This window comes from Lepus europaeus, chromosome 11 (assembly GCF_033115175.1).
Source record: "Lepus europaeus isolate LE1 chromosome 11, mLepTim1.pri, whole genome shotgun sequence".
In the NCBI taxonomy this organism is placed as follows: Eukaryota; Metazoa; Chordata; class Mammalia; order Lagomorpha; family Leporidae; genus Lepus; species Lepus europaeus.
The window spans coordinates 43,657,720-43,681,523 of record NC_084837.1 but is presented as its reverse complement, the minus strand read 5'-3'; the positions used below and the strand labels follow the sequence as shown (position 1 = coordinate 43,681,523).

The 23,804-nt window shown below is 40.2% G+C and overlaps 1 protein-coding gene across 5 annotated transcripts in view; it reads right to left on the bottom strand.

The window, feature by feature from the left end:
* Window positions 1–23,804, bottom strand: part of HECTD1 (HECT domain E3 ubiquitin protein ligase 1) — a 100,504-nt gene continuing 76,700 nt past the window's right edge. For 2 of the 5 annotated variants that reach the window (XM_062205317.1, XM_062205319.1), the window contains exons 29-43: window positions 19,626–19,782; window positions 14,894–15,116; window positions 13,457–13,511; window positions 13,061–13,243; window positions 12,441–12,648; window positions 12,272–12,357; window positions 11,934–12,061; window positions 10,569–10,770; window positions 7,777–7,914; window positions 6,874–7,481; window positions 4,603–4,681; window positions 4,398–4,491; window positions 3,544–3,694; window positions 2,056–2,200; window positions 1–1,951 (exon numbers count right to left, since the gene is read on the bottom strand). In XM_062205317.1, the coding sequence (XP_062061301.1) occupies window positions 1,814–1,951; window positions 2,056–2,200; window positions 3,544–3,694; window positions 4,398–4,491; window positions 4,603–4,681; window positions 6,874–7,481; window positions 7,777–7,914; window positions 10,569–10,770; window positions 11,934–12,061; window positions 12,272–12,357; window positions 12,441–12,648; window positions 13,061–13,243; window positions 13,457–13,511; window positions 14,894–15,116; window positions 19,626–19,782 (2,595 nt within the window). In that variant the 3' untranslated portion in view covers window positions 1–1,813. The remainder of the gene's footprint in view (window positions 1,952–2,055; window positions 2,201–3,543; window positions 3,695–4,397; window positions 4,492–4,602; window positions 4,682–6,873; window positions 7,482–7,776; window positions 7,915–10,568; window positions 10,771–11,933; window positions 12,062–12,271; window positions 12,358–12,440; window positions 12,649–13,060; window positions 13,244–13,456; window positions 13,512–14,893; window positions 15,117–19,625; window positions 19,783–23,804) is intronic. The other 3 variants (XM_062205321.1, XM_062205322.1, XM_062205320.1) reach the window with 2 other exon arrangements.

The following is a 23,804-nucleotide window of genomic DNA, read 5'->3' as shown; positions in this document are numbered from 1 at the left end:
TCATACATTTAAATATTGCTTTTATGGTTTATTTTAATTTTTATTCTCACAGAGAACTGTGAAGCTGACAATAAGGTAAAGTATTTAAATGCTGCCTCTGATTATACAATCACAACATTCTCATGCAGCAAATACAAATAATAGTCATCTGTATCTTCAAGTACCAACTATGGACAAAAATTATTTGAAGAAAAAAAACCGCCCTTACACTTAACATGTAGAGACTTTTTTCCTTGTCATTACTTCCTCGGTAATCCAACACTTATGTTGTATTAGGGACTATAAGTAACCTAGAGATGATTTAATCAAGTATTGGGGAGGATGTGCATAGACTGTAAGCAGATACTATACCATTTACATACAGGACTTGAGCATCCATCCAGAGGGGGCCCTGCAACCACTCCCCCACGACTGAGATAACTGCTCAAGTCATCAACCATAGTGGGAGACATCTCTCCTACCACGGAGAGGGAATGTGCCTTTTACATGGGTAAGTATTGGGTAATTTCAACATGCTTCTGGATCCTTAAAAAAAAGCCAATTGGACAAATCAGTAACAATTTCTTTCTCCTATATGCACAGATGTGGTAATAACAGGAATTCAAAAATGGAAATACAGTCCTTCTTCAAAACCAGGAGATAGCAGCATCCTAGTAGTTTCGTTTCACACTAACACAATATTTAAAAATCAATCTTAGACCTCAGACTTCACACATCCCTGCAGAAAAAAATGGTAAGCAGCAGTCTGCTAAAAAGTTACAAATAACTGGTCATTTCTAACTGAAGAACACCTTTAAGATGGAGCATATAGCTGGATCACAGTTAAGTTTGAGGCTTCCAATTTCAGGTAGAATACTACTTATTTACTATAGAAAAATATACTTCTTCATGTAGTGATTTTAGAAAACTAAATTTGAATGATTCAAAATGACAAGTGTCTGCTTAAGCTCTTAGGTCTGATGACTGCAGTCAAATAGTCACATGACACAGTTTTGTACGCTGCAAACATTTTAATGATTATTGTTGAGCATACATTTTGGAAATTTTTTTACTTCAAATTGCAACAAGTTAAATAAATGTTTATAATATACAAAGAAAATACAACCCAAAGTAAAACTTGCTTTAAGTGTGCCTTGCACCTAGACCAGTGTTTCCCACCCCCGCCCCTTAATATACCTTTATTTTCAAGCTGCACAAACACACTTAAGAATTTGATCTTTATAGTATGGCATTTAGGAAATAAAAATATACTCCCACCTCAAAGAAATAAAAAGGTTGTGCATGATTATATGCCAAACAAAAGAGAGAACACTAGAATATTCTGATAGTGCAGGCATCATTAAAAGGAAAAGAAAAAGCTTGAGATGCTCAATAACCCTCTATGTTTTAAGGAAGAATTTTTGACCAAGTAGCTTAAAAGCCAGCAAAACAGGTATCAGTGATGTCAACTGTAGTGTTTGGAGTATGAAATGACAAACTTGACACAAATACACTGTTAGAAATTTCCCAGTGAACACTGAAGATCTGAGGAGCTGCTCTTTGGAACAGTCGCGTCGGACCACCTTATTCCAGTCACGTAAGCCCTTGGAAAGCAACACAGTGTTCTGTGCTATATGCTTGCTGGCTGGGGAGTTAAGGGATTTGTTTTGTCATTAGCAGCTAACAAACTTATTCCACATGTTCTTAAAGCCTTAATGGTGGAAAAAAGGCAAGTATCATTAGCGTGGAGGATCATACACTTCTCTGCACACAAACACAAGAGGCTTCACTAGTATTTTAAAAGTTTCTGATGTCGCCCATTGCACTTCAAAGCTCAATTGAGATGAAAGCCTTTCTCCATGGTAGCAGCTAGTAAGCGTTCTCTCATGATCTCCTCGGAAGAATATTCAGGCAACTTAAGATAATGCACACATGTATTCACTGACGGATAGCTTGCATCAGTAGCATCAACCTATGGAAAGAAGGTGAAAAGAACAGAAGATCCAAGTTTATTATTTCCTTCGACCCTCAAGTAACCACATTCCATTCAAAGTATCCATTAGCGAGAGTCTGTACCTTGCGTACAACTGTGAGCCTGGGATGCAGGTTAGCCAGTCCACCTGGGGGCAGAGTTGAACAACCCGTGGTAAACTGCAGGAATGCTTTCCTTTCATCTGAAGACATGCCACACAGAACCCTCACAAACCTGAGGAAACCAGGGCTGGAAGAACAACGGGATAGTTTTCTTCATTTGACAGCAGGTTTAAAAGAAAAACTCTATCACTGCTCTGTAAGCCAGTAATACTTCCTCTCTGAAAATAATATTCCCAAGTTAGGGGAACATACATGGAGAGCCTATTGGGTAAGTAATAAATAGGCTAATGTAAGTTACTTTAAAAATCTCTTTATGCCAGCCTTGTGGTGCAGCGAGTTGAGTCATCGCCTGTGATAGAGGCATCCTGTAGGAGCTCTGGTTTGAGAACTGGCTCCTACACTTCTAATCTAGCTCCCTGCTAATGTGCCTGGGAAGCCAGAGGAGGAGGACTGCCTAAGTACTTGGGTTCCTGCCACTCAGGTAGGACACGTAGACAGAGTTCCAGGTTCCTGCGTTGGCATGGCTAAGCCCTGACTTTTGCAGCTATTTTGGGAGTAAATCAGTGGATGGAAGAATTGTCCTTCCCTCTCTTTGTAACTCTGCCTTTCAAATAAATCTTTTTTTCTGAAAAGAATCTCTCAAAGACAGCCCACCAAATACTGCTGTGCACTTATAAATGGTAAATACTCAAACACTGGTGGAGTTTTGGGATCATATATTATGCAACAGTCAGCAAATCAGAAAAGCTCAGATGTGCTTGTATAATTAACTCCAATAAGGCTAAGTTTACCAAAGGGAACCTGAAACAATCCATTTTCCTTCCATTAAAATGATCAGTTGCCTTGTGATAAATTTGTGTGATGACATACCATGTGTCACTGAAATGAACTACTGCTACCTGCCATACATGGATGAGTGTCATAATCAAATATTAGCAAAAGAATGCAGATCATGAAGAACACAGACCACATGGTTTAATTTATTAACATTCAAAAGCAAGCAAAAGTAATCAATGATATTGATTCAAATACCAGAAAAGAAATATGAAGGGAAGGGGATCTTTGAAGTTGTTCCCTATTCTGGATACCAATTATAGAGGTATGTTCATTTTGTGAAAATTCTGTAAGCTATGTATATAATTTGCATTCTCATGACTGTTTAGTAGAAAGCTTATTTTAATATAAGCACAGTATAACACAGCCTAAGGGTTTACAATCTACCCAATTTAAAAGCAATGAACAATTAACAGGCAAATGAGTAAAAGAACCTTAAAATCAAGTGCAATTCAATTGTCTTTTGGTGTACGCTCAATCTCATCAATGGATACGCACCTTGGTAGTCATGAGACTTCACCGCTTTCTCATTTGCCTTATGAGTAGTTCATGAACAGGTAAAGTTCCTACATGACTCTGTCATCTGATTCTGGGATATAAACAATTTTGCTGATCTCAGAAAATATGATCACATACCTGTCACGTGTATAGCCCAGCTTTGGCTCAGTGTAATTGATAATATCCTCTGCTGCCCAGGATGGTGACTGGTTTCCACAGAGAATCATCTGGACTTCTTCATGGCTGAAGGAACTTAATTTCTCCATTGGAAAAACTTTATTAAACCCATCTACATAATACGTACACACAGTAAAACATACAACTCAGTTTCTTAGTTATGATTAAAGAAAATACCAAATTTCAAATCAAAATATCCATTATGTACTAAATGGACAGAAAAAAATAAAAAAAACCCTCACAAATGTTTGAATAAGTAAGAATAAATAGCTTGAAATAAAAAGTGCTAGGGTTTTATGTTCAGAAACTTGTTTCATATCACAAATGTAGAGAAAGAATATTCAGACCATATACTATGTAAAGAGAGAATATTCAGACCATATTACTATGGTCCGTAGCCAAATTCTTCTAGCTACCCAACCTAGAGCTTACCAGCATGGTATCATACAAGATAGCAAAAGCTGTATTTCCATTTTCAAAAGCGATTTGCAGTCTAATATACTTTACTCCCATTTTCACCTGAAGAACTTAGGTTCTTTCAAGATTCAATTCATCCTTAATTGCATAATGCAGAATGTATACAACCTTATGAAGGCACAAGGGCCAAAAGTAATGGATCCCCATTACTCGAGAAAACAAGTTGAGGGTATACTATAGCTTGAGAATGTTTACCCTGTCTAGGTTACAAGACCTAACCAACAGGAGGACAAAAAACTAGAAGGCAAATTCTAGAGATTTCCAACAATTCTTGACCTTAATTTCAATTGTCTCAAAGTAAAATGAGAAAGATTACACTGAAGAGCCTTTCAAATTACCTCTAAAGGCTTCCATCTGTTTCTGTATACCCGTATGCATGCAAAAGTCAAACATTAAATCCACATATTCTTCAGCATTGTCCATTGTAATCATCTGCAAAGGAAAATTTGCCAGGATAATTATTAATATCTAGGACCAGCTCACTAATACCTTGCTTAGAGGATGTTTCAGGATTTACAACTATATTAAAAGCAGAACCTTTACCTCATCTTCACCACTTGGCTTGAGATCCACAGCTGTAAAGCCATATATTCTTGAGGAAGGGCAAAACTGGAAATTTAAACTGAGAAGACAAAAAGATTAATTAGCTGACATTCAGTGACTACTGGTATTTTTATTTTTCTAACAGTGCGGCCAAAACCATGAGCCTCCTCCGTCCACCAACAAAATCAGAATACCAGCTTAAATGTACATATAAGAGTTTTTCAATTGCAAAGTTTTGTACACAAAAACTGCTAAGCCAACTGTGATCAAACCTGCCTGGTTTTGCAGACACTGCATGAAACTACTATCTTTCCTTATTTCACTTCATCCTTATGGCACAAAATTAACAAACTAAAGATTTTTGCCATGACTTATGGCATGACCTGTTTATAAGAGACTTTTATCAAGAAGAAACTATTGCTCCACTAAAGTTATTCACTCCATACACAAAAGTGTATAAAAAGTCAAACCTTGATTACACAAGTCTGTGTCATTTAACAGGGCTATGGGGGCCAGTGTTGTGGGTTAAGCAGCCACTGTAATGACAGCATCATGTATAAGAGTGCTAGATTGCTAGATGGTACAGCATACTGATCCTAGACTACCAATCCGTACAACAATGTTCTGGACTGAATACTGCTATATGCAAATGTAACACAATGATTACGTATTTGTGTATCTAAATTGAATAACAAAACAGGCATATTTAAGCCCTACTGTAATCTTATGGGACCACTCTTGTATATGTGCTCCACTGTTGACTGAAACAATATGTATCACATAACTGTATAACCATTTATCAAACACAACGTCCTCATTTTATTAGTAAACATAAAAAAGAGGAATTGACATTGTAGTGCAGTACATTAAGCTGCCACTTGTGATGCCAGCATCTCATGCTGGGGAGCCAGTTCAAACCCCAGTTGTTCCACTTCCAATGGCAGCTTCTTGCTAATGTGCCTACCAACCAAAGCAGTGGACGATGTCCCTAATACTTGGGCCACTGCCACCCATGTGGGAGACTAGGCTGGAGTTCCTGGCTTGTGGTTTCAGCCTGGCTTTGGCCTGGCTCCGGCCTGGTTCAGCTGTAGCTGTTGTGGCCACTTGGGGAGTGAACCAGTAGTAGATGGGAGATTGAGATCTCTTTCTCATTCTTGTTTTTCTAATAAATAAATAAATCTTAAAAAAAAAAAAGAGAGAGAAAACCTTGCAGTCAGCCTACAACCAGGAGGATGTACTAAAGGTATGAAAATTACATGAATATAAATGAACATTTACAGCATGCAAATTAGCTGATACAGCCATTAGGGATAACATTTACATACCAAGCAAACTATCTTTGAGGTTTGCCAAATAGGTTTTATATATTAGCTGATTACTGGTTGGGGCCAGCGCTGTGCTGTATCAAGCTAAATCCCTAAACTGTAGTGTCAGCATCCCATAAGGGTGCCAGTTCAAGTCCACTTCCCATCCAGCTCTGTACTAATGGCCTAGAAAAGCAATGGAGGATGGCCCAAGTGATAGGGTCCCTCACCCACGTGGGAGCACAGAAGCAGCCCAGCTCCAGCCAATGAGGCCATTTAAGGAGTGAACCAGCGGATGGAAGATCACTCTGTCTTTACCTCTCCCTCTAAATCTGCTTTTCAAATAAATAAAGTAAATATTAAAAAACAAAACCACACATTACTGGCTTTGGGTTTATTATAAGGCATATAAACTTACCATATTTTTTTAAATATTTATTTGTTAGAGAGCTAGAGAGAGAGGGAGACATAGAGATCTTCCATCTATCTGTTGGTTCACTCCCCAATGGCAGCAACAGCTGGAGCTGCGCTCATCTGAAGCCAGGAGATAGGAGCCAGGAGTCTTCCAGGACTTCCATGTGGGTTCAGGGGCACAAGGACTTAGACCATCCTCTACTGCTTTCCCAGGAGCATCAGCAGGGAGCTGGGTCAGAAATGGAGCAGCTGGGACTTGAAGATTGTTGGCACCACAGGTGGTGGCTGTACCCACTATACCACAGTGCTGGCCCCAAACTTACCATATTTGATAAATCAAGATAATTTTCCAGAAGTTTGATAACTAATAAGCTATATTCTGGTAATCTGTTTTCTCTGTAATGTTAACAAATCAAACTGATAATATTTCATACAGTATATTACTGGTTTTGCTAACTATTGATTCACATAGTGCAAATCAGTGAAAACAGAGAAACAAAAGCTTTAGAACTTGTTCATTCATTAGGCTGAAGAATGTACATATAAAACTTACCCTAAGTCTTCTATGCTAAGGGGAGGCCCAGAACCTGATGGATTCTTGAGCACTAGTTCCTGTAATTTTGTGTTCTTCTCATCTTCAGAAAGACCTTTGTTGCTTAAAATTTGGCGCCTCTTAATAGCAAGGTCTTTAATTTCTTTTAAAAATCTGGCTCTATGTGGGTTTACGAGTTCAAAGTCTTCCCAAGTTAAAATTCCATTAAACCAAGCTGGAGGTTTTGGTTTAGGTGGATCAAGAATGAATTCCGATTTTGAATCCTCTTCAAAGCTTCCTACTGAGAGTGAATCATGACCTTCTTCTGTCGAAGCTTCAGACTGACTCTCAGTACAGTGTAAGTCTCTATCACCCCGTGACTCATAAATCAATTTACTTATATTGCTTTTAATGTCACCCATACACATAAGTTTGAAGAAAGGTTTAGAAATAGGTAAGTCCACAAGTCTATTGTCTTGAATGCATTTGGCCAAGAAAATTCCAAGGAAATGAAAGAGTTTTGTGATCCTTTCAAGCTCATCGCTGTCTTGTGGAAATGGTGCTGTGAAGAGTCCGCAGGACCTCTGCACATAGTAGCCAGGAGGTTTCAGTCCGCCTCCAAGATCGACCTAGGTTTTCAGAGGTGGGAAATGCAAACAAAAATTAAACCAAAGGGTACAAAAACTAAGCTTCTCATTGTCATCTAAGAGAAAACAAAATCCAAATATTAAACAACTTCATAAATTTAACTATCTGAAAGTATACACAAATTTTACTTACTAGCTTTTGGTAAAAAATATCAAGATTATTGAATAACGAAAGTAGCACCAGAAAACCTGGTTTATATTTTGAAAGTGTAACTTATTTTTAACATTTTCCAAAAGCAGTCACAACTCACATCACAAAATGAAACATAAATCTTACATGACGAGATTCATCATCTGGAAAGTTATCATCACACAACCAAGCTCCCAAGTCAGTCCTCTGAAATTCTGCTGCTACCAGAGCATAAAACTCTAAAGTGGGCCCCAAGCCAGTTCCTTCTTCTCCTAAAAATTCAACCTAAAATAAGAACAAATAATTTATGAGGAAAAGTGTACTTAAGAGTTTTTGTTAAAAAAGTGATTCAACTCTTGCAAAAATGTCATATCTGATCCAGTACACACTTTTTTTAAAAAAAAATGTATTTTATTTATTTATTATTTGAAAGTCAGAGAGACAGAGAGAGACCTTCCAACTGCTGGTCCACTCCCCAAATGGCCACAACAGCTGGAGCTGGGCCAGTCTGAAGCCAGGAGCTTCTTCTGGGTATCCCACACAGGTGCAGGGTCCATCTTCTACAGCTTTCCCAGGCCATAGCAAAGAGCTAGATCAGAAATGGAGCAGCTGGGACTCAAACTGGTGCCCATATGGGTTGCTGGCACCACAAGCGGTGGCTATGCTACAGCACTGGCCCCCACTTTTTATTTCTAAACATCTCTATAGTATATTATAAGCAAAAAAATGAGTATCTTTTAATTTAGTTTTTCTAAAGAGAATAGTGCATGTATTGTACATTCTTATATACTTAAGCACTATGCTAAGCTGTTCACACATTAGTTATTTTCCACAACAACCCTGCAAAAAGTCTCCTTTTTACACCAAAGGAACCCAAATTTCAGATAAAGAGGTTAGGGGGCAGCGATGTGGCACAGTGGGTTAAAGCCCTAGCATGCAGTGCTGGCATCCCATATAGGTGCTGGTTTGAGTCCCAGCTGCTCCTCTTCTGATCCAGTTCTCTGCTATGGCCTGGGAAAGCAGAAGATGGAACAACTCCTTGGGCTCCTGCACCCACAAAGGAGACCCGGAAGAAGGTCCTGCCTTTGGATCAGCTCAGCTCTGCTCATTGCGGTCATCTAGGGAGTGAACCAGCGGAATGGAAGACCTCTCTCTTTCAAATAAATAAAATAATTCTTCAAAAAAAAAAAAAAAAAACCCAAACAAACAAACAAACAAACAAAAAAACCAGAGGTTAAATCATTTATTTGCTTGAGGAAATGATGGTGTGCAGATTTTTATTTATCTTTATGACACCAAAGCCTAAACTTTTCCACATATTTGTGACCATATGCAATCACTTTAAAGATCTCTGCTTGTTCCCAAAATTATTTGAAATATCTTACAAAAACATAAGCAAATTGTAAAAAAAAATTAGTAATAATAAAATCAAAGATTATCCTGGTTACAAGAATATGAGGGTAGAAGAGGAGGCAAACAAAGCTGGCATATAAAGGGAAAGCCATGAACCTTGTAGATCTTCTAGAGATGTTTCATACCTGTTGTGATCTGTTTGGGTTCCAAAAGATACAAACCAGCTGGTTCCCAGCTGTGATGGGAGAAGTATTTCCGTTGCTTCCCATGTCAGGATGTATGTAAATCAAACATAATCAACAATATCTACAATAACACCTCTACAGTAAATACACTGAATTTCATACTATTGTTCTGACATCTCTTAGTACAGACCAATGTTATAATACCAAACACACTTTATGCAAACCAATAATAAAGAACAATGTGCTTTTAAACATACAACTATTGGGGCCAGTGCTGTGGTGTAACAGGTTAAGCCACTGCCATACGGGCACCGGTTCGAGTACCAGCTACTTCATTTCCAATCCAGCTCCTTGTTAATGCACTTGGGAAAGTACCAGAGGATGGCCCAAGGGCTTGGGCCCCTTCACCCATGTGGGAGACCCAGAAAACACTCCTGGTTCCTGGCTTTGGTCTGGCCCAGCCCTGGCTGTTGCAGCTATCTGGGGAATAAACCAAGAGATGGAAGATCTCTCTCTCTGTAACTCTGCCTTTAAAATAAATGAAAATAAAAATCTTAAAAAATTACAACTACTGGGGTGAGCCTTGTGGTGTATTGAGTTAAGCCACCACTTATGGTGCCTGCTTACCATATTGGAGTGCCAATTCGAGTCCTACCTACTCTGCTTCTGATCCAGCTCCTTGCTACAATGCCTGAGAAGCAATGGATGATGGTCCAAGTACTTAGGTCCATACCACCTGTAAGAGACCCAGATAGAGTTCTGGGCTCCTGACTTCAGCCTGGCCCCACTCTGGCTGTTGTGGGCATCTGGGGAGGAAACCAGCAACTGGAAGATGTCTCTTTCTGAAATGGGTAGCAGTACTACAATAGACTTTGCCACTTCAAGAGTGAAAAATTTTTTTGTTGCTCATTAAGTGTACAGATCCTGACCCCTGAAGAGACAGGCTGGTATCTTTTTATGAAAGATGTCCTGAGGATTGTGGCATAACAGGTAAAGCAGCGCCTATAGCACCAGTATCCCATATGGGTGCTAGTTCAAGTCCTGGCTGCTCCTCTTCCCATCAAGTCCTCTGCTATGGCCCGGGAAGGCAAGCTCCTGGCTCCTGGCTTCGGATCTGCGCAGCTCCAGCCATTGCGACCATCTGGGGAGTGAACCAGCAGATGGCAGATCTCTCTCTCTCTAACTCTGCCTTTCAAATAAATTAATAAATCTTTAAAAAACAAACAAACAAACCAAAAAACAAAACAAAAAAATGTCCTGCCAAAGGAGAAGGTCTCTGCATAGAGAACAGAGAAATGCCTCTTCTCATTTAACTCAGTTTTTATGCAGTGGAAGATACAGTTTGGCTGGTTGTGTCAGTGTCATTTGTGCTCCCTAAAAAGACATTTTATATCAGGTTACCTCAAGAACTGATTTCCGGTCTGCATGTATCTGCATGACATTCTCGGCCCACTCCATCAATGATTCACCACGTGGAACCTTCACTCTCTCATGTTTGAGCCGACCAACTCTGAACTCTCCAGGATCATCTCGCCTTACACTGCTTGTGGTTCTTGTTCGTTCTACAGTGGCTTCACGTCGGTTTTGTAACCATACTATTGCCCTGAAATAGAAACATACCTCATGTAGCTGAAGCATACATTAACAACCGAATACACTAGTAAACTAGCAATACAATTAAAATATGTAAGAATAAAAAAAATGTATCATATCAGGTGATTAGAGGCAGAAAGCAAGAGAATAAACTCCCGTCCACTGGTTCACTTCCCAAATGCTGGCAATAGTTGGGGCTGGGCTGAGGCCAAAGCTAGGAGCTAGAAACTCAATCCAGGTCTCCTACATGGATGGCAGAACATACTTACTTCTGAGCCATCATTATCTGTTGCCTCCTAGGGTCTACATTAGCAGAAAATGGAACTGAAGTCAGGAGCCAGAGCTGAGAATTGAACCCAGGTACTCCAATATGAGACTCAGACATCTTAACCGCTAAGCTAAAATACCTACTCCAGCAATACTTTTTTTGCAGAAATTTTTGTTTCTTTTCTCTAAAAACAAATTAAACTCCTTTTATTATAATCTATCTTTCACAAAGTGAGAAAGTACTGAATCTATATTTTCCATCTTTATTTTACCGATTAAACAAAAGTAAAGCTCTGTGGTCCAAGCTCCACATGAACACATAAAATGGCATCAAAAGGTACAAAAACAATTTATCAGGGAAGAAAATAGTCATTTTAGCACCTACTTTGAAAGAGTACTGTGGGTATACGATCATTCAACAAAATATATAGTGAGCATTATAATTTGCTATATATTGTTTTAGGCACTTTAGCTAGGGCAGTGGACAGACAACATAGTCAGAAAATCCTGTGCTCATGAAACTTTGATCTAGTGGAGGATGACAGAGAAAAAAATTAAGAATAATATACAGTATATTAATTAACAGGAAGAGAAAAATGGTAATTAGAAGCAAGAGATATTCAAACACCAAAGCAATTTGCAAGCATTCAGCTTGGTACTGCTGGGAATTCTAACAACTAATAATTTATGTAAGCTACTAAAGGACTGTATAGTAAATGTTGGCTGGTGAAAACATTTGATTCAATCCACTCTAGTCCAACAGAAAACACAAAATTTTTAAATGCTGACATCTTTTTTTACAGAACACAATATACTGTCTCTATGAGCCTTGGAAGTATATGTGTATATTATGAATTCACATAGCATAAAAAATTACCATAAAACATAAAAAGATACACTTCCTACCTTGATGCACCAAATGCTGTACATGTGAAATAAAGCTGTCTAGTTTCAAATGGTATTAGAAAAGGACACTTGCTAGTTAATTGTTCACACCAGTCGGGCAGAGCCCCACTTGCCAATGCCAATGGTTCCTGCAAATTAACAAACAACGTCTTAAGCACTCAAAGGTAATTATTAAAAATAAAAGAGCCTCAATTCTTCAAAGCAATAAAAAAGAATACAAATAATTGTATGGCCTAAATTACCAAATTAGAAGAGAGGGAGAGAAAGGACTAGAAGGGAGATATTGTGAAAAGTCCAAAAGTTACAGAAGGAAGAAGTCATCCATGTGATTCTATTACCTCAATCTGCTGTAAAATTTTTGTTGTGATTTTCTTGCTAGTGAATTCATCTGGTGGAAAAGTAAACTGAGGCTGCTCATCTCCATCTATAAAATTAACAAAAATAATAAAAATACAAACTGGTTTCCTTTTAAAAAGGCTTTAGAAATGAAATAAGGCTTTTACAGACCTTCCTGGGACATTCTTGAATAAGGGTCACTTGCAACTATATACAGAATACGCAGAAGTTGAAGGACATCTTCGACTCCACAAGAGTTCTGTCCATTGCCTGCTTTGGCCTGCGGCTGCTCTTTTGTTAAGTTAAGAATATCACTACTTTGAAGAGTAGAAATGGCCCCCTGGTTTGACCCAGACTTTGTTCCATGCTCACAAAAATCCTGCAGAAACAATTAGCAAAATTGGTCGTTAGTTACATTTGCAAGAAAAGCAACATATTATTGCTACTTTGAAAAATAGTATAACTGTTAACTTTGAAAAGGTTGAAATTTTTCAAAGAATTGCCTTCTTTGGAAAATTTGAAAACCCAGTATCATACAAGAAAATAATCATTGTGTTCTGGACCATTAAAATTCCCAGATAAAGTAAAACCACTATAAGCGATAATTAAAACTATAGTGAAGTCCAATTCCAGAAGCCATTATCTGAAAATTTTAGCATGGTACATTAACAATGTTAATTCAACCTTGTTTTTAATGTTCCAAAAAACCTCTCTTAAAAAAGCTTGTAAAGCTGCAAAACTAAGCACAAAGCCATTCCCAATCAAGATGGTGTTCTGATGCCAATGTATACCTTATATGCAGCTATGAGCTGAGAACAATTTCTGTTTTTCCTAATACTTTTATTAGTGCCAGTTAATTTCCAGTGGCGTAGAAAAGCGGCGTCTGCATTCTTCTGCAGGTAGGTTATCAAGTCATTCTTTGGTAATTCATCAGTGCCAAGGTACTGTTCCACATGCTCTATAGACCAGCAACCCTACAATAGGGAAAACCAAATGTTGGCCTTTCCCAATTATAGTCTGATATTTCACATGCATTACATGAGGCAGCTTTAAGATCATGCACTTAATCTTAACAATTTCACGTTAGTCATTTTTCCCTCAAAATGACTAACACTGAACAGTGTTAGTTTTTATTTTTTTTTTACTAAATAGCCAAGGATAAGACTCATTTTCTAAAAATAACTTACCATCTTTCCATTTTCCTTTTCTTTGTCAGAATCCTTCATTTCTCTGTACATGATTCTAAACATGAAGATATATTATTCAAATTAATTCTTAAATCAAGTGATTTGTGGTTATTTCCATAAAGCTATAATTCTTTAAAAAAAAGAATGATGTCATTCACTTGCATTAAGCACTGAATTCAAGGAGAATTTTTAAGAAAAATATTAATTTGATAAACATGAGAAAGTAGTAGAAACCATATTACTGAAAATTATGGCATATATATTTAGTACTATTGCAAAGAAAGCACACATCAATTTAGAAGTTTAAAGATATGAAAAAACACTACACACCAAGTATACTGAAGTCACATATGCTGCAATTAAAAAGTGGAATGAGGAGGTTTTTCTGTGTATAGATGGCAAGAAGAACAGGAACAAAAATGGTCAGGACAGTTTACATTCACAGGAAGCAACTGAGATCAACTCTTAAATTTCAATAAATGGAAGGGAGGGAGAATATTATGATCACTTTCTGTTCAATCTCAAAAGAGCTTATACTGGATTATCAGTATGTTAAGAGAACATAATACCACAAGTGAAGTCACAGTAAGAATAAAAATTTATTATTTAAATTATTACCAAATAATTTGGTAGGTGATACTTATTAAACAGCTACAGTCTGGAGAATATTAAAAACACTATACATATATTAATTCACTGATTCCTCACAACTATTTTCATTGTATAGATCAGTCAAAGTAAGGCACAAAAAGGTAAATTACCCTAAGGCCACTGAAAATTATTTGCTGAATGCATAAATGAAAAAAGAGAAAAGCTTAAACTATATACCCTGTAATAATAAAAAAATTTACTTCAAATGATAATCTTTTCAATGATTACTACATAAGGAGCTAGTCTAGATTAATTTTTTAAAGGTTTATTTATTTTGAAAGTCACAGTTAGAGAGAGAGAGAGAGAGAGAGAGCGAGAGAAACCTTCCACCCACTGGTTTACTCCCCAGATGGCCATAACAGCCAGAGCTAGGCCAAGCCAAATCTAGGAGCCAGGAACTTCATCTGGGTTTCCGGCATGGGTGGCAGGGGCCTACACACTTGGGTTATCCTCTGAGGCTTTCCCCTGGCCCTCACAAGGAGCTGGATCAGAAGTGCAGCAGCCAGAATACGAACCAGTGCCCACAGGGATGCCATTGTTGCAGGCAGAGGCCTTATCCACTATGCCACAACACCAGCCCCTTGCCTAGATTATTTCTGAAGGCTATTCCAATTCCAAAACTTAACCTTCTACATCAAGAATGACAATGTTCTTAATTGTTCCAATAAACCGGCAGGACAAGAATCCAATCTTTTCTATTTCCCTATAATCCAAAATAGAAACATATGTTTCTTTGTTCATTTACCATGACAATATCTACTAAAATATTAAGTTAAAATCTCTTACGTGTACGTAGGCTCCCAAATACGCCTAAGTTTATCTGATTTCACATTGCCATTACAGGACAACTGAAGCAATTTTTGTACATAATAAAAGATGGTTGATCTGAAATTGGTGAGTGGTAATTCAACTTCACGAGTTGTTCCAAGACCTGTCACTTTCAAAGTGAGGGCTAACCGAGGTGATGGAGTACATTCAACTTCTTCCAACAGCTCTGAATGAGGTGTTCCTAAAAATTTGGAAGATGGATAAAAAAATAATTATACTAAAACAAGCAGTTCAGAAGAAAACTGCACTAGGAGACACACAAAGTTTTACTGTTTGAAAACTAGTTTTACTGTTAATTCTCATAGTACAACACATTAAGGACAGAGATCCTACATGGGGAGCAAGTGCACAGTGATTCCTGTTATTGATTTAACAACTGACACTCTTATGTATGACTTCAGTAATCACCCAAGGCTCTTGTCATGAGCTGCCAAGGCTATGGAAGCCTCTTGAGTCCACAAACTCCGACATTATTTAGAATGGGCCATAATCAAAGTGGAAGTTCTCTCCTCCCTTCAGAGAAAAGTATGTCCTTCTTTGATGGCCCCTTCTTTCCACTGGGATCTCACTCACAGAGATCTTTCATGTAAGTCATTTTCTGCCACAGTATCTTGGCTCTCCATTCCTGAAATCTCTCATGGGCTTTTTAGCCAAAACCGAATGCATTAAGAGCTGATTCTGAGGCCAGAGTGCTGTTTAGGGCATTTGTCATTCTATGAGTCTGCTGTGTATTCTGCTTCCACATTGGATCGTTCTCTCCTTTTTAATTCTATCAATTATTATTAGCAGATACTTGGCCCTATTTATGTGATCCCTTTAACACTTAATCCTATCTTTATGATCAGTTATGAACTTAAACTGATCACTTTAACTAGTAAGATGGCATTGGTACTACCAACTTAATGGGATTGGAGTCCCAAGGCAAGTTTTTAGCCTCACCCTCAGAGGTAAGTCTGAGGGAACATGTGCCGAACTGTACATCTCCTCCCTCTCCTATTCCCACTTTTATTTTTAACAGGGATCAATTTTCAATTGGATTTAAACATCTAAGAACAATTCTGGTTAAGTAAAGAGTTCAACCAAGAGTACTAAGTAGAAAAAGAAAATACTAAAAAGAATAAAATAGTAAGCTGTTCTCGACAGTCAGGAAAAGGGCTGATCATGTCATTGCTTCCAAACCCATTTTTTAAAAAAATTTTTTAATTTTTTATTTTTTTTGACAGGCAGAGTGGACAGTGAGAGAGAGAGAGACAGAGAGAAAGGTCTTCCTTTTGCCGTTGGTTCACCCTCCAATGGCCGCTGCAGTAGGCGCGCTGCGGCCAGCGCACCGCGCTGATCCAATGGCAGGAGCCAGGTGCTTCTCCTGGTCTCCCATGGGGTACAGGGCCCAAGGACTTGGGCCATCCTCCACTGCACTCCCTGGCCACAGCAGAGAGCTGGCCTGGAAGAGGGGCATCCGGGACAGGATCGGTGCCCCGACCGGGACTAGAACCCGGTGTGCCGGCGCCGCAAGGTGGAGGATTAGCCTAGTGAGCTGCGGCGCCGGCCCCAAACCCATTTTTTTAAACCAAACAACTACATGCATGTTACTCAAACATAGGCTGTTAGAACTGAACACATATATATGATATGAAAACTCGTAAGAAAACCACTATGGCCCAATGACCTGTCAACCTTTTATTTCCATTGAATCAGTGAGTTGTAAGGTAAACACATACAAACAAATACATTTTACAAAGTATTTGGTAATTCCTGTTTATCAGCTCATGAATCTGTTTTTCCTGTCATGGCAGTCTTCTAAGATATTATTTTATTCACTGCATGAAAGCCCACTGCACCTTAACTCAACCATTCTCATTTTCCTACTATTGAACATAACTAAGGTCATTTCAAATCTTTTGACAATATAAATTAACCTTGTGCAATCATCTATGCATACAAAATGAGGCAGAACTAATAAGTCTTTATTATAAAATACCAGCAGATAAAATATCAGAAGATATGAAATACATTGCCAAAGAAAATTAAAGTTTGGACCTATTTATACTCCTTAGGCTTTTCTTTTTTGAAGAGATCTTGGAACATCTTGTTTCAGCCCATATCCATCCTCCCCACAAAATACTATATTACAGGGGGTTGGCATTGTGGTGCAACAAGTTAAGAAACCGCCTGCAGGATAATCCCTGCTGCTATGCTTCCAATCCAACTCCCTACTAATGTGTTTGAAAAGCAGCAGGAGATGACCCAAGTCCTTGGGCACCTGCATGTATATGGGAGACCCAGACAGAATTCCAGGCTCCTGGTTTCAGCCTCGCCAACCCCAGCCATTGTGGCCATTTGGGGGAGTGAACCAGTGGATGGAAGATGGACCTCTCTCTCTATTTCCCCTTCTCTCTGTAATTCTGCCTTTCACATAAATAAATAAATAAATCTAAAAAAAAAAAAAAAAGAAAGAAAGAAAGAAAGAAAGAAAGAAAGAAAGAAAGAAAGAAAGAAAGAAAGAAAGAAAGAAAGAAAAGAGGCCCGAGTACTTGGGCCCCATCACCACATGGGAGAATTGCATGGAGTTTCAGGTTCCTGGTTCCAACATGGTGCATCACTGACTGTTGTGGTCATTTAGGGAGTGAACCAGTAGATGGAAGATCTCTCTATCTCTCTGTAACTCTCTCAAACACAGAAATCTTAAAATACATAAGTAATCCTACAAAGTATACCTATTTTCATATTTAGCACAGTACCTTTTTATCAACTAGAAAATAATGTCACATTTAACAACTCAAGTCTTCTTTAAGCATAACACGATTTTTTTTTTTTTTTTTGACAGGCAGAGTGGATAGTGAGAGAGAGAGACAGAGAGAAAGGTCTTCCTTTTGCCATTGGTTCACCCTCCAATGGCCACTGCGGCCGGCACATCGTGCTGATCCGAAGCCAGGAGCCAGGTGTTTCTCCTGGGCCCAAGCACTTGGGCCATCCTCCACTGCCTTCCCGGGCCATAGCAGAGAGCTGGCCTGGAAGAGGGGCAACCGGAATAGAGTCCGGCGCCCCAACCGGGACTAGAACCCGGTGTGCCAGCGCCGCTAGGCGGAGGATTAGCCTGTTAAGCCACGGCGCCGGCCAAGCATAACATGATTTTTTTTTTTTTTTTTTGACAGGCAGAGTGGACAGTGAGAGAGAGACAGAGAGAAAGGTCTTCCTTTTGCCGTTGGTTCACCCTCCAATGGCCGCCGCAGTTGGCGCGCTGCGGCCAGCGCACCGCGCTGATCCAATGGCAGGAGCCAGGTGCTTCTCCTGGTCTCCCATGGGGTGCAGGGCCCAAGCACTTGGGCCATCCTCCACTGCACTCCCTGGCCACAGCAGAGAGCTGGACTGGAAGAGGGGCATCCGGGACAGGATCGGTGCCCCGACCGGGACTAGAACCTGGTGTGCCGGCGCCGCAAGGCGGAGGATTAGCCTAGTGAGCCGCGGCGCCGGCCACATAACATGATTTTAATAGCTGAGATTTACTGAGATAAACATCAGGTGCTATGTTAAGCACCTTATATATTTTACTTAATCTTTTTAACTATTTTGTTGAGTAGAGACTAATATTATCTCCATGTAAGAGACATGGAAATTCAGGCCAACACAGGTGATTTGCCCAATGTATTTATTCTCTACTGCTACTGTAAAATATTATAAATTGGGTGGTGTAATACAGCAATACAATAAAAATGTACAGTTATAGAGGTCAGAAGTCTAATGTGGATTTTTGGGGCTTCACTCCTCTGGAAGCCCTAGTGAGAAGACTGCTTACTTGCCTCTCACCCCTAGAGGCTGCCCACATTCCTTGGCTCTGGATCCCTCATCATTCTGGCCTCTGTTCCCTGATAAGGACTCTTGGGATTATACTGAACCCACCCAGATAATCTTCTCATATCAAGACCTTTAATTATATTAGCAAAGTTTCACAGACTCGGAACTGGACATCTTTAGGGGAATCATTAGAATGCCTACCATACCTGACATGGTTTAGAAGGATAAAATTGTCACTCAGGCCAAATAACCCTAAATACCATAACTAAAACCACTAGTCAAATTTCAAAGTTGATAGCAACAAATCCTTAGCAATTTTGATCCAGTACAAATAGGATTAAAAGTTTCTCATATTTAAATTAAGCCTAGTTTTAAAATGCTGTTTAAAATAATTAGAAATTTGCTCCGCAGAAAATATCTGTATTTTTGAAAAGTTGTGGCTGATAGTTTTTCCTAGGTATTTTTACTGACAGCCTGAATACACAGGAAGGACTTTTCTTTCTTTCTTTTCTTTAAGATTTATTTATTTATTTGAAAGGCAGAGAGAGAGACAGAGAGAGACAGACACACGGAGAAAGAGATCTTCCATCTGCTGGTTCACTCCCCAAATGGCCACAACAGCTGGATGGGGCCTAGCCTGGAGCTAGGAGCTTCATCCAGGTCTCCCACATAAGGTGGTAGGAGCCCAAGTACTTGCTTCCTTTCCTAGGCCATCAATCAGGGAGCTGGATCGAAGTGAAATAGCCAGGACTTGAATCAGCATCCATATGCTGCAGGCAGCAGCTTAATTCACTACATCACAACACCAGCACCAGGGCTTTTTTCAAACTGTAAAGAACAATCTTACTTGGTATCTATCAAAATTAAATTTAAAAAAAGTAAATAAAATATACTGTACCTGGGGGAGGAATTTCTAGATCAGTTGTCTGTTGGACATTAGTACGACCAGGTCTAGGATCAAAAGCAGGAACCAAAGCAGAAAACTGTCGCTTTAGTACATAATCATCATCCCATGTTCTCCGGCGTCCCCCTTTAGTTTCATATTCTTCTTCTTCCTATGAGGAGAATAAATTCCACATACAGTTGAGGGTGATAATCTCATTACTGGGGCCAGAGCTGTGGTGCCGCAGGTTAAGCTGCACATGTGACACAAGCATCCCAAATGAGCATCAGTTCAAGTTCTAGCTGCTCCACTTCCAGCAGAGGAAGATGGCCCAAGTACTTGGGCCCCACCAACCTACATGGGAGACGTGGATAGAGTTCTAGGCTTCTTGCATTGGCCTGGCCCAACCCAGTGGTTGTAGACATTTGGGGAGTAAACCAGAAGATGGAAGATCGCTCTGTCTCTCCGTCTCTATAATTGCACTTCAAAATAAGTATTTTTTTTTAAAGATGTATTTATTAATTTTAAAAGAGTTACAGAAAGAAAGGAAGAGACAGAGGTAGAGATATATACAGAGAGAGATCTTCCATCTGCTGCTTCACTCCCCAGAGGGCCTCAACAGCCAGCAATGTACTAGGCTGAAGCCAGGAGCCAGGAATTTCATCTGGGTTTCCCATGTGGGTGACAGGGACCCAAGCAGTTGGGCTATCTTCTGCTGCCTTTCCCAGGCCATTAGCAGGGAGCTGGATCAGAAGTGGAGCCAGGACTTGAACCAGTGCCATATGGAACGCCAGCATCACAGGCAATGGCTTTACCTACTATGCCACAGCGCCAGACTGTAAATAACTGATTTTTTAAAAAATTAATGTATTATCTATAAATGGTAGCAATATTACGAAAACCATACATACAAATGTACTGCTGCCAATTTTCTAGTTTTGATAACCTATTTTTAGGTAATATGAAACTAAGCACTTGGAGAAATTGGGCAAAGGGCACATTAAGACTTCTCTGGGGCCGGCGCCGCAGCTTAATAGGCTAATCCTCCTCCTGTGGCGCTGGCACACTGGGTTCTAGTCCCGGTCGGCGCGCCAGATTCTGTCCCGGTTGCCCCTCTTCCAGGCCAGCTCTCTGCTATGGCCCGGAAGTGTAGTGGAGGATGGCCCAAATCCTTGGGCCCTGCACCCGCATGGGAGACCAGGAGAAGCACCTGGCTCCTGGCTGCAGATCAGCGAGATGCGCCGGCCGCAGCGGCCATTGGAGGGTGAACCAACGGCAAAAGGAAGACCTTTCTCTCTGTCTCTCTCTCTCTCTCACTGTCCACTCTGCCTGTCAAAAAAAAAAAAAAAAAAAAAAAAAGACTTCTCTGGGAGCTGGCACCGTGGCACAGCAGGTAAAGCCACCGCCTGCAGTGCTGGCATCCCATATGGGCGCCATGTCAAGTCCTGGCTGCTTCACTTCTGATCCAGCTCTCTGCTATGGCCTGGGAAAGCAGTAGAAGATGGCCCAAGTCCTTCAGCCCCTGCATTCACGTGGGAGACCCAGAAGAAGCTCCTGGCTCCAGGCTTCGGATCGGCCCAGCTCTGGTCACTGTGGCCATTTGGGGAGTGAACCAGTGGATGGACCACTCTCTCTCCGCCTCTACCTCTCTAACTCTCTCTTTCAAATAAATAAATAAAACAAAAACAAAACAAAACAAAAGAAAAAAGACTTCTCTGGGGCTGATGCTGTGGCGTAGTAGGTTAAGCCTCCAATTACATGGCCAGCATCCCAAAAGGGCACTGGTTCAAGTCCTGGCTGCTGCACTCTAACGGCCTAGGAAACACAGCAGAAGATGGCCTAAGTGCTTGGGACCCCTACACCTATGTGGGAAACTCCTGGCTCCTTGCTTTCAGATTGGCCCAACTCCAGCCATTGCAGCCCTTTTGGGGAGTCAACTAGTGGAGGGAAGACTTCTCTTTCTGTCTCTCCCTAAATCTGCCTCTCAATTAAATAAATAAATCTTAAAAAAAAAAAATTCTGTATTATTTTTGAACTTCCTATGTACCAACAATTATCTTAAAACAAGTTGGAATTTTCAAAGTGTAAATGTAAACTTAATTTCTTACCAAATAATTTACATTCAACATATATAGATGACTAGAAGTTGCTTTAAATTACTATGGGGTAGAGGGGCTGGCACTGTGGCATAGCAGGTAAAGTTGCCACCTGCAGTGCCAGCATCCTAAATGGACGCTGGTTCATATCCCGGCTGCTCCACTTCCAATCCAGCTCTCTGCTAATGGCCTGGGAAAGCAGTAGAAGATGGCCCGGGTCCTTGGGCCCCTGCACTGGTGTGGGAGAACCAGAAGAAGCTCCTGGCTCCTGGCTTCAGATTGGCACACCTCCAGCTGTTGCAGCCATCTGGGGAGTGAACCAGTGGATGGAAGACCTCTTTCTCTCTCTCTCTTTCTGCCTCTCTCTGCTTTTCAAATAAATAAATACATTTTTAAAAAAGAAAAAAATTACCATGGGGTAAATAGATAAAAAATGATTACATGTTGGTAACTATTAAAATAAATGTATAAACAAAAACACAACTTCACAGTTATTACTTCATTGAAATTAACTTAAAAATTTATTTCTTTATGTGAAATGTACAGAGCCAGAGAAGAGCAAGAATGAGAGAGATCTCCCATCTGCTGGTTCACTCCTCCAAATCGCCACAACACCTGGGGCTGGGCCAGGCCAAAGCCAGGAGCCTAGAACTCAATTTGGGTCTCTCAGTTGAGTGGCAAGGACCCACGTATTTCAGCCATCACCACTACCTTCTAAGGTCCCATTAGCAACAAAGTGAAGACAGGAGCTGGAGCCAGGAACTGAAGCTTGGCAATCTGACACAGGATGTGGGCATCCTAACCAGCATCTTAGCCTATTGCCCACCCTCACAAATCCTATAGGAGCAATTATTAGCTCCAATTTTCAGATGAAGTAAATGCTAAAATAATACACAGCAGTTCGGGATCAAGGAGGCAAGTCTAGACATTCTAACTCTAGAGCCACCAAATTTCAGCCTGAGTTGTTCTTTGTTGTGGGCACTTTGCCTACTAGTTAAGATGCCACTTGGGAAACCCATATCCCGTATCAGAGGGCCTAGGTTTTAGTCTCTGTTCCACTCCTCATTCCAGTTTCCTGCTATTGCATGCCCTGAGAGGCAACAAGGACTCAAACAGTTGAGTTCCTGCTGCTCACATGGGAGACCTGGATTGAGTTTCCAGCTTTCTGCTTTGGCTTGGCCTACTCTAAGTATTCAGTATATTTGAAAAGTGAACCAGCAGATGGGAACACACTTAGCCAATGGTTAAGATGTTTCTTGGGACACCTACATCCCATAACAAAGTGCCTGGGTTCCATTCCTAGCTTTGCTTCCAATTCCAATTTAGGTTCCAAACACCCACGTGGGAGACTTGGATTGAGGGCCCGGCTCCTGGTTTTGGCTCCTACCTGATGCAGCATTTGTGGAACAAACCAGGAGATAGAAGTGTCCTCCCGTAATAAAAAGGTTAGTGTAGATTAAATAAGTTACTACACCTTTTATTGAGCATTATATCTCTAGCACTTTGTGATCAGTGTTACTTTTTTTTTTTTTAAAGATTTTATTTATTTATTTGAGAGGTAGAGTTACAGACAGTGAGAGGAAGAGACAGAGAGAAAGGACTTTCATCCACTTGTTCACTTCCCAAATGGCTACAACGGCTGGAGTGAGCAGATCTGAAGTTGGGAACCAGGAGCTTCTTCTGGGTCTCCCATGTGAGTGCAGGGGCCCAAGTGCTTGGGCCATCTTCCACTGCTTTCCCAGGCCACAGCAGAGAGATGGATCGGAAGAGGAGCAGCCGGGATTAGAACTGGTGTACATATGGGATGCTGGCACTGTAGACAGTGGTTTTACCCACTATGCCACAGATCCAGCCCCGATCAGTGTTAACTAAGAGACTAGTACTGCTGCTTCTACTGCTACTACCCCCTCTACTACTACAACTACAGATCTTAGATAACACTATTAAGTATTTTAATATACGCTTACTGTTACCTAAAGGTCAAAGAGTTTCAAGTAAGAAATTCCTATTGTATTATGCCAGTGCAATCATGGCTTCTATCTAGAATATGGAATCCAATAAACAGGGAAGTTTCTAACTGTCCCTGAAAACTCCCTCT